This window comes from Eucalyptus grandis, chromosome 3, assembly GCF_016545825.1.
Source record: "Eucalyptus grandis isolate ANBG69807.140 chromosome 3, ASM1654582v1, whole genome shotgun sequence".
NCBI lineage: Eukaryota > Viridiplantae > Streptophyta > Magnoliopsida > Myrtales > Myrtaceae > Eucalyptus > Eucalyptus grandis.
In genome coordinates, this window is record NC_052614.1 from 31,749,745 (window position 1) to 31,760,750 (window position 11,006).

Sequence of the window (11,006 nt, forward strand, 5' to 3'; positions counted from 1 at the left end):
TAGATGGATTTGGCATTTCAATCTAAAAGAAAGAAAAGAAAATAAACAGACATGGCAGAAAGATAACCAATAAACCGTGTGAAAAGAGAAAAAAAAAATATGGAACGTGATATTTAAGAAAGCTAGAGCTATTCGCGGTATTCCCGAAGGATAGGAATGTTTTCGACACCAATTCTCGAGATCTTGTGGTGCCGGAAAATCAACACCAGAGGGCCAAATAGGGAGACAACAAAAGAATCGGACGAATAGACCTACTGTTGTCGAGGGCAATGGCGATTTTCCGAAGTGCCGAATAAAGAAAGGGATGGATGGACGGACGACTGCTGTCAAGGGCGACAACAATTTTTCAGAGGGCTGAATAAAGAAACAAAAGCAAAAACAAAAATAGAAACGCGGAGGGGCAGTGACTCAAGAATTGAGCACGGAATTCCACCGAAATTCTATAAGCCATCATCAAATTCTAATGGCGGCGAGAGATCGAATTTCTCGCGCAACGAACCTCGAATGAGGTGACGAAAGGGTTAAAAAAAAAGGTGCGAGATTGGGGGGACACTTACAAATCAAAGGCTAGAGCGTGCCGGTGCGAATCACCGGACGGGGAGCAAGATCTACTAGACAGAGCACAATGCGGCAAAGCCAATCCCCCGCAGAGATTGCTGCAACTTCGTCGACGGAATCGGAATGGCGATCGAGGGAAGAGATAGAGAGAGAGAGAGAGAGAGAGAGAGAGAGAGAGAGACCTGAGAGGAACTGCTCGTATCTAAGGTTTGTTAAATAGTAATTTTTATTATTATTAAAAATTAATCGGTCTCCTGACCCCACCCATGCATCTGTGGACGAGTGGACGGATCCGCCCATGAAATGGGGAATCGGACCGGTACCCACCAAATCTCATAAATTAAAATCGGAAACCTGACCAGCTTCCTAAATTAGAACCTAAAACACCGGTTCCGGACGATCCGGATGAATCCCAATTCTTTTGCACATCCCTCTTGAGAGCTCCCCCCTCACCTTTTCCTCAAATGAGAAAAAAATGTACTTGTTTGGAGCTCTCTCTTGCCTGCCTGTCATGTACTTTGGCACGACTCAGTCGTCCCTGCAAAGCCCACCCTCTGTGTGTGTCTCTCTCATCACGTCGCCAGATTCATCCACTTCTTAGGGTTTCCTCTCTCTCCTTCCTCGCGAATCCAAGAACCCGAAAGCCCTTCAAGATTCCGCACTGTGTAGAGCCTTGCCTTCGCTTTTTCGCCGAAATCAAAATCGACCCTCGTCGGCTCCGCACTCCCACCTCCCGATCTTGGGCTCTTTTCTCTTTCTCCGGGGTCCATCCTCAAGTGGGTGCCTCGTATTTCCTTCCACTTCGCTCGAAGCTTCTAGCTTTTCTTCTGGGTAGTTGAGAAAAGATTGCAAGATTGCTTGTTCCCTTCTTCTTCTTCTTCTTCTTCTTCTTCTTCTTCTTCTTCTTCCTGGGTCTCGTTTGGTCTGGTTTTGGTTGGGAGTTAGGTGGAGGTCTGATGAAGATATCGTTCTACATTAATCCCGACTAGTTTTCAGCTCTTCGATTCGGCTCCTCGTACGCACGGTTGAGTTGTTTCTGCGTTTCGGGTCGCTTGGATTTCGGGAGTTGGGTATTTGATTTGTGGGAAGAGGGTAGTAGATTTGTCGATTCAGATGGCTGCATCTGGGGATAGTGCTGCTTGTGTCGATGGCGTCGAGAAGCTGGTTTCCGCGAGGAAGTCGTTGATCCTGAGCTTGGAGAAGTCGAAAGCCCTGAGCTCGAAGCTGGAGAAAACGGGCCCTAGATTGGCCGAGATCAACCAGAGGTTGCCCTCCTTGGAGGCTGCCGTCCGGCCTATCCGCGCCAATAAGGACGCCCTTGGTGTCCGGTTTGATTCCCAATTCTAGGTGTGGACTGACTCACTCATACTACCCAACCCAAATTGATATATATATATATATATATAATTTTTATTATAACAAAACATTTCTCAAAACACTAATTTCTCATTCTCTCTGGTCACTCATCCCTCTTGGCTCTTGCTTAGTCTCACGCAGTCACGCGACACCTCTCTCAGTCCCTCTCGCTTAATGCCTCATTCTTGCCTCACTCTCGCTTGACGCCATCTCGAGTCTTGACTCTCGCTTGCCTCTCTTGCTCTTGCCTCTTATTTTGCCTTTCTCAACTAACAGAGTCTGGATTTTTTATTTCTGTGTTTGTTCCATCACACGCATTTTCCTTTGATTTTCTAAGAATGGAAATTTTGAAATGGAGATTGGGAATCTTAAAAAGCGTTGTTGCTGGTCAGTGAAGAAGCGTGAGAGAGTTCGGAGGAGGTCTGTTTCTATTTTATTGGAGTGTTACAGATTACGACAATGTATTGACGAACAAGTGAGTAAACTAATGATCCTACGTAGGAAAAAATCAAAGATATTCCCATCGATTCTTGGACTCATCCCGAAATTTGACCAAATTGGTCGGTCCAGTTTGAAGACCAAGTGGTCAGTTTTCCAATTCCTGATAGGAACCAACCACCCTTAGCTCAACGTGATTCTTCAAATTTTAAATATTTTCATATAATCTAGAGGAACATTTACCAGTAGTTTAAGGACCACATTGAGCAACAAGGACGAAATTATGCATCGGACCAAAGTTCGTAGGTCATATTGCACAAATTGAAAAATTCAGAGACGACAGTGCATATTAAATCAAAGTTTAGGATCCATTTGTGCTATTTTCCCTTTTTAGAATTTACAATTAAGTTAGAATGACCAAAATAAACCTTATGAAAGAAAAAGAAACAAAAAAAAGAGAAACCTCGTTCTAACAAAAACACTGCCGAACAAACAATCAAATAAGAATTCTACTTTGCTCACTTCCACACCTACACTCTACAAGCATTAATAGCCCAACCACCAGTGCGATCCTAGAGCCCTCACATGGAATCGTTGACAACCATGAGATGATGAGCTACCAAAAATGCCTATGGTCTGTTTCTAGGATTAATTTCTGTTTAGAAACAATTTTTTCTATTTTTTATCCCTAGACAAGTTTCGTTGTAAAAAAATGTGTTTAGTAATTGCATAAAATTTCTATTCCCGAATAGAAATGTGTTTAATACGACCCCAAAATTTTTTGTAACTTTGAATTTTTTAATTAATAATTTTATTACATTTTTCTCTTTTTTTTCTTTTCTTTTTTTTTTTCCTTTTCTTCTTCTTCCTCTAGCTAGTCACTAGCCTTAGTCATGACTAGCCGACGACCAGCCATATGAGAGCCGATGAGGTCACTAACCTCAGGGAGAGCCTCGCCGTGGCTAGGTGAGGCTTAGGCTAATGAGTCTCGGCCTTAGTAGGGGCCAACAACCAACTAAGGGAAGAAGAGGAGGAAGAGAAAAGAAAGAAAAGAAAAGAGAAAAAATATGATTTAGGTTTAATTCTTGAGTAATTATTAGGAATAAAGAAAATATTTTTTCTACTTTTTAACTCTATTACAAATCTATTTCCATATAAAAAAATGACACAAATGGATTTCTATTTTATTTTTATGTCGGAGAAAAAAAAATAGAAAAACAAAAGCGTTCCCATACGCATCCCAAGATGCCCTAATCACCATCCTCACCGTTTGGACCGTTCTCTCCTTCCAAGTTTGACCTCTAGTTCTCTCGCTCGCAATAATGGCACTGGCAAACGTGATCTCTATCGCTCCAAGCTTGAACATGCTTGTCCCAACCAAATCTCAAATTTGGACGCTGTCGAGGGTGCCGCCATTAATTGGATGGGGGACGACGCCTTTGGATCCTAAGTTTGGATATGGAGGCATCACCCCCATCAACAACGGTGCTCAACTGTGTTCCACTCCCAATTTGGATAGAGAGGTGGAAACGGTCGTCGGGTGGTGCCGGGTTGATTGAAGATTTCTGGTGATGGTGGCCGTTAGCTAAATTGTGGTAGATAGAGGTCATGACTATCACACCCCAACTCTATAAGGAAAGGAGCAATGATATAGCTATTCTTCTATCCAAAGGATGCGATCTCGAACATAACCATCATCAACAGGCTTGACCATGGCTAGCAAAGGGAAAGAGGAAAGAAGAAAAGAAGAGAAAAAGGGGGAAAAAGAATATAAAAACTAAAGAAGGAAAATAGAAGAAAAGAAAAGAGAAAAGAAAAAATTAATGAAAAATATAAATTTATTGAAATATAATAAATAACTGTTCACGTTAATATTAACCGTGCCATATAAGATAGTGGACATCTATGTTAACGAATTCCTATGAAAATTGATCGGATGGATTTTATTAACAAAACATGAAAAGATTTAAGATTCAATTGTTACAATTAAAATGTTTATCACTGAATAATAAATTTAAAATTTTTTTGGTAATTTTTCCCAATTTAATAACTCTTAAGTTGAACCCCGCTATTAAAAATTTACATAACTCTATATTTATGACTTAATCTCGAAAATTATTTTAATTAGATGAATAAATAACTTGAATCCTTCTCGGACATTGTGAAACAACCTCACCTTGACTCAACGAGATCTGCCAAGCGTGCACGCACGGAAACCCTCTTTTCCTCTCTTCCCCTTTCCTCACGATCTCTCTCCTTTTTTCAAGTTCTTTTTGCTTTCACCTGCTTTGGCCCCCCCACTTTGTCTTCTTTTCTTCTTTTCCCTTTTGTTTTTTCTTCGTCCACCTAGACCTTTCTAACCCTCCTCTCCTCTGCCGCCTCTCCCTCGGGACTTCGTTGGAGTTCGAGTCAAACTCCACACGTCAATGATGGGCATCTTTAATTAGCCATTGCCAATCTGTCCACAGATCAATAAATTGAATTAAACAAACACAAAACCTCCTGCCAAAAACTTAGCCTCTAAGCAACAACTAAACTTAAATTTCATTAATCGACGATGAACAGAGAATTAATCATAACCCGTCTCTAAAACTTTGGTTGTTGCAGCGGGCGGTCGTGATGGCAACCCTCCATCTGATGCTTTGCAATTTTTTTTTCTAAATGTTTGTACGTAAGAAAGACCATTGTTCAAACCGTTTTGTCAAAAACGTCAATGTGGAAAGGATTAACATATTGTTTGCACTCTGGGTCCGGCTTGATTAATATAATATTTTCCTTCTTTATTGGATTTTTTTTTTTGGTCGGTAAATTACTCGCGTTTATATTGTATTGAGATTGGTGAGAAAAATATACTTTGATAATAAATAATTTTTAACGAATATAAGAATAGAAAATTCATGTTTGGTGGTAAACTTATGATAGTTTTCTGATTAGCTGTAGAATTAATGCTCGGCTCCCCTTTAATAAAAAAATGAATAGAACATTAGAACTCTCACGATCTTTTTTTATTAAATAAATTACCAAATTATAAAATAAAATAAAAAATCTAAAAGCCATAATAAAGCACATCACGTAAAAAGCGTCATAGGAAGGAAAACGCTGCACCGACCATTTCTCTAAATGGTAAAGAAAAATTGGAGAAAAACAGTAATAAAAGTAATGCTCCGACTTTTAAACATAACCGTATCCAATTTTAACTTCCAACAAAAATTCGACATTTCTTTGACATTTTAAAAATAAGTGCATCTCTTATCCCGCTCCCCGATAGGTGAAAATGCCCCGTATCCACCCCATGCTCTCAAGCAAGGCAAATTTGTATTAAAAATGATCGGTTTCAAAATGAATCAATTCTCGGTTTATGGAACTGAAAATGGACTAATAGATTTGTTCATATTTCAAGGTTGGGCCTAAAACTAGTGATTTCTTCTTCATTTTTTGGGTTTCTTAATTCTCTATAAATGGGATTTTCCAACATTGAAAATATATATATATACTTATTAAGATTTGCATATAAAAAAATGGAAATCGAATCATAGGCAGTCCATTTAATCCAAATTCCAAATTTGGTGGAAGGAATTTCGTATTAGTAGCAACCCTATTTTATGGGAGGAATTTCGCGTAATTTCCTTTTACCAATGTTATGATTATTGTCACTATGCTCATAGTTCATATTTTTCGTCATAAATCTCATTATTGCGTGTAACTAAGAAATTGGAATCTATTCCTCGCAACAAGAAAATAAAAATCTTAATCATGCATGATTCGGCAAATAATTAGTATCATCACGCATGAAGCTGAGTAGATAGGCATGTTAGTCACCATATTAAGTTGAAAGGGCATATTAGTTAATTATCCATTTTAAAGGGTATTTGATCATTTCCTTAAAATTTTAGTCCGAGGTGGTACCTGCCTCCCCTTGGCATTGAATAGACTAAGCCTCCAAAAAGGTGTGTTTTTTAAGCCAAACGACTCACAAGAATGCCTCTCACATCTGATAAAAATCAGTTGAAATCTGACAAATTTTCTAGCAAACTACTACTAGGGCAAACCCATCACTTACTTTTTAAATGCCACGTCATCGCCCCAAGCCTACACTAGCTTTCACTCAAAATTCAATCAGAACTCCGATAGACATATATCAATTACTAAATTCAAAAAAATATAGTACCCTAAAGTGATTGAAATAAGAAACCAGAGTCATAGCGAAGCTTAACGATTTCATCATGCCCTGGGCCACAGGGTTGAAACTTTAGGAAAAATTAAGGCGACGAGGGAAATTATGATGATCAAAATCAGCGTCGTTGATTAGGAAAAAGGGAAGAGCAGGTGTGTCCGACCTGGCTTGAGAGCTCCCCCTCCCTTACCTTTTCCTCAAACGAGAAAAAAAGGTACTTGTTCTGAGCTCTCTCTTGCCTGCCTGTCATGCACTTTGGCACGACTCAGTCGTCCCTGCAAAGCCCGCCCTCTCTCTCTCTCTCTCTCTCTCTCATGATGTCGCCAGATTCATCCACTTCTTAGGGTTTTCTCTCTCTCCTTCCTCGCGAATCCAAGAACCCGAAAGCACCTTCGAGATTCCGCACTGTGTAAGAGCCTTGCCCTTCGCTTTTTCGCCAAGATCAAAATCGACCCTCGTCGGCTCCGCACTCCCACCTCCCGATCTTGGGCTCTTTTCTCTTTCTCCGGGGTCCATTCTCAAGTGGGTGCCTCGAATTTCCTTCCACTTCGCTCGAAGCTTCTTGCTTTTCTTCTGGGTAGTTGAGAAAAGATCGCAAGATTGCTTGTTCCCTTCTTCTTCTTCTTCTTCTTCTTCTTCCTGGGTCTGGTTTGGTCTGGTTTTGGTTGGGAGTTAGGTGGAGGTACGATGAAGATATCGTTCTACACTAATCCCGACTAGTTTTCAGCTCTTCGATTCGGCTCCTCGTACACCCAGTTGAGTTGTTTCTGCGTTTTGGGTCGCTCGGATTTCGGGAGTTGGGTATTTAAATAGTGGGAACAGGGTAGTAGATTTGTCGATTCAGATGGCTGCATCTGGGGATGGTGCTGCTTGTGTCGATGGCGTCGAGAAGCTGGTTTCCGCGAGGAAGTCGTTGATGCTGAGCTTGGAGAAGTCGAAAGCCCTGAGCTCGAAGCTGGAGAAAACGGGCCCGAGATTGGCCGAGATCAACCAGAGGTTGCCCTCCTTGGAGGCTGCCGTCCGGCCTATCCGCGCCAATAAGGACGCCCTTGTCGCTGTGGGTGGGCACATTAACCGTGCGGTCGGCCCCGCCGCGGCGGTGCTCAAGGTTTTCGATGCGGTTCATGGACTCGAGAAGATGCTGTTGTCAGATCCGCGCAATGATTTGCCCGGGTACTCGTCGGTGTTGAAGCGACTCGAGGAGGCATTGAGATTTTTGGGGGATAATTGTGCATTGGCAATCCAGTGGCTGGAGGATATAGTGGAGTATCTGGAGGATAATACTGTGGCAGATAAAGGGTACATTTCAAGTCTGAATAAATTATTGCAGAGTCTTAGGGAATTGCAGAGCGATGGTGGAAGAGCACATCTTGATGGTGGGCTCCTCGATGCAGCATTGGATATACTGGAAAGTGAGTTCCGTCGGCTCTTGACGGAGCACAGTTCACCGCTTCCAATGTCTGCTCCATCATCTCTTGGAGAGCAAGCTTGCATTGCACCGTCTCCATTGCCAGTAGCTGTCATTCAGAAGTTGCAAGCTATTATTGGGAGGTTGATCGCAAATAAGAGGTTTGATAGGTGCATATCGATATACGTAGAAGTGCGCAGTTCCAATGTTAGAGCAAGTTTACAGGCTCTTGATCTGGACTATCTTGAAATATCTATCTCTGAATTTAATGATGTTCAGAGCATAGAGGGGTATATCACTCGGTGGGGGAAGCATTTGGAATTTGCAGTGAAGCATTTGTTTGAGGCAGAATATAAACTCTGCAATGATGTATTTGAGAGACTTGGTATGGATGTTTGGATGGATTGCTTTGCGAAAATAGCTGCCCAAGCAGGTATTCTTGCGTTTCTTCAATTTGGGAAGACTGTTACAGAGAGCAAGAAAGACCCAATCAAACTTTTGAAATTGTTGGACATATTTGCATCTTTGAACAAATTGCGATTGGATTTTAACAGGCTCTTCGGGGGAGCAGCCTGTGCTGAGATTCAGAATTTGACCCGTGATCTCATTAAGAGGGTCATTAATGGGGCAAGTGAGATTTTCTGGGAACTCCTTGCTCAGGTAGAGATTCAGAGACAAACCCCACCTCCTCCTGATGGAAGTGTACCGAGATTGGTGAGCTTTGTGACTGATTATTGCAATAGGCTTCTGGGGGACAATTATAAGCCTATTCTGACTCAGGTCCTGGTCATTCATCGTAGTTGGAATCATGAAAATTTCCAAGAGAGACTCCTTATTACTGAGATTCTCAAAATTATGAAAGCAGTGGAACAGAATTTGGAGACTTGGGTGAAGGCTTATGATGATAGTAATCTTGCCAACTTTTTTATGATTAATAGTCACTGGCATTTGTACAAGCACTTGAAAGGGACAAAGCTTGGTGAGCTCTTGGGGGAATCTTCATTAAAAGAACACGAACAGTACAAGGAATACTACACCACGGTTTTCTTGAGAGAGAGCTGGGGACACCTTCCTGGTCACTTAAGTAGAGAAGGCCTAATTTTATTCTCAGGGGGGCGTGCTACTGCTCGTGATCTTGTGAAGAAAAGGCTGAAAAATTTCAATGACGCTTTTGATGCCATGTATTCAAAGCAGTCAAACTGGGTCATGATGGAGAAAGATCTGAGGGAGAAGACATCCCAGGCTATAGTCCAAATGGTTGTGCCTGTTTACAGGAGCTTTATGCAACACTATGGACCGCTGGTTGAGAAAGACCAAAGCTCAAGCAAATATGCTAAATATACTGTGCAGAACTTGGAGAAAATGCTGGATTCTCTTTATCAGCCAAAGCCAACTAGATATGGCAGTTTCAAAGGAAGGCAGCTTAGCGGAAAGTTTAACAATGGGCTACAAGACCTCCGTCGCACTACTTCTGCTGTTATGTAATTGTCCCATATATATATTTATTCCATCATGGTTAACCTGCAAGGGAACCATGTTCCAATATATTGACCCAGTTGGTTGGTAGTCATTTAGCCTGTTGCCGTGTACATATCTCAAAAGAATGGAGGGGTTCTGCAGTTTGAGTTGGAAGGTGGACAAGTTCATCCATTGCCTGAAACTTCAGTTGATGATGAAGTTTTTAAGTTGCCTGATATTCTTACCTACTGTGCAGACTGTGAGATCTATAAGGTCAGATTGGAATACATTAATTTGTAGCTAGTCTTTTACTTTTCGTATTCATCATTTCAGCCCGATTGCTTGAGTTGCTTGATAGGTGGCAGTATAACCATGTAGCTGCTGGGTCTTGTTTACTTTCTCATCATAAATGTATACAGCTATCTAGCAGCAAAGTTGAAGGTTCAGATCAGTGCTAGTACGTGAACTATTGTGGTACAAAACATTTGCATTAGGGCTCAGGGTCACCAAAGCAGTGTTGTCAATAAGTAATGAAATCATAGTCTGCCATTGATTTTGATTCAAGAGCAAGCTAATGTTCTCTCTCTCTCTCTCTCTCTCTCTCTCCCTGCATGCTGAATTGATATCATCCTTGGGAAGTAAATGCATCATCGAGCAAAATAGCTTCTTTCTCATTCCTTCTTTCTCCTCCATGAAGTTGTGGAATGGGACAGGGGTTTGACCTTATATGGTGCTTGATACTCGGTATGTTGTTTATTTAGCAGTTCCACTGATCTCAAGAGGTGCCTGCTTTTAATATCTACCTTCCGATCACTGTATTTATGGTTCTCTTGGAACAAGAGTTGCTTGATACTTGGTTCTCCTGGAACAGTTTGGGCTCATTTTTTCAGCATCATCTTCGCATCGGTCAATGATCTTTCTTTAAACACATTTTATACTAATCTTTTTTCTTTTCTTTTTTTTTAAGTTTTTAGCCTCAGTCCATGAGTTTCACATACAGAAAAACTATCGATAATATGTTAAGTTGGAAAAATATTCGAGGGGACGCCTCATGATGTTAATTAATTCTCACCCGTCGTGATTCCTTCTGCCTTATAATACTCTCTCTCTCTCTCTCTCTAACTTTCCTTGATATGCCAACAAATGTTGTGTTGCAAGTATGCATGTAAGACAATCTGCATTTGTAGTATCCTGTATAACAGTGTCTGTGGTCTGTAGCATTCAGAAGTTTACCTTTTTTTGGGCTGGAATGGCATTCTAAACTAGTTGGTATTTAGCAAACATCGGATTTCAGCATGAATTGGACCGGTAGATCTTCGGTTTCAAACAACTCTATGCAATTCTTTTCTGGTGAAGTTTTTGATTTCTTGATTCAAGATGATCGCGAGAGGCATAGATTGTTTTCAGATAAGCATAGCAAAATGAATAGCGAAAGGCAAAGCTGGTGGTTTTGGTAATTTAATCATTTGTGTCACGTTCCCTTTTTATCATGGAAGCTGCGGCCTCAGTATGTATGAGCTCATTTGTAAACTTAACTCCGGCGATGGGAATAGTTAATTTTCGGAGACTCGTCTTAAATTAAATCTAGAGTGCGGAATCTATTACGGAATTGGA

The 11,006-nt window shown here is 41.0% G+C and overlaps 1 protein-coding gene across 2 annotated transcripts; it reads left to right on the plus strand.

Moving 5' to 3' along the window:
• Positions 1 to 1,656: 1,656 nt before the first annotated feature.
• LOC104437184 (exocyst complex component EXO70A1) lies at positions 1,657 to 9,956 on the plus strand. 2 transcript variants are annotated; one of them, XM_039308962.1, is made up of 2 exons: positions 1,657 to 1,879; positions 7,579 to 9,956. In XM_039308962.1, the coding sequence occupies exons 1-2, from the start codon at positions 1,672 to 1,674 to the stop codon at positions 9,417 to 9,419; spliced, it is 2,049 nt and encodes a 682-aa protein (XP_039164896.1). In that variant the 5' UTR covers positions 1,657 to 1,671; the 3' UTR covers positions 9,420 to 9,956. The 2 variants fall into 2 exon arrangements, with proteins under 2 accessions (XP_039164896.1, XP_010048381.2); XM_010050079.3 differs by lacking the exon at positions 1,657 to 1,879 and having other exon boundaries at positions 6,721 to 9,956.
• The last annotated feature ends 1,050 nt before the right edge of the window (positions 9,957 to 11,006 follow it).

Coding starts and splice junctions, on each gene's coding strand:
- LOC104437184 (XM_039308962.1), top strand. CDS start 1,672: ATGGCTGCATCTGGGGATAGTGCTGCTTGTGTCGATGGCGTCGAGAAG. Junction 1,880..7,578: donor CGCCAATAAGGACGCCCTTG/GTGTCCGGTTTG, acceptor AGGACGCCCTTG/TCGCTGTGGGTGGGCACATT.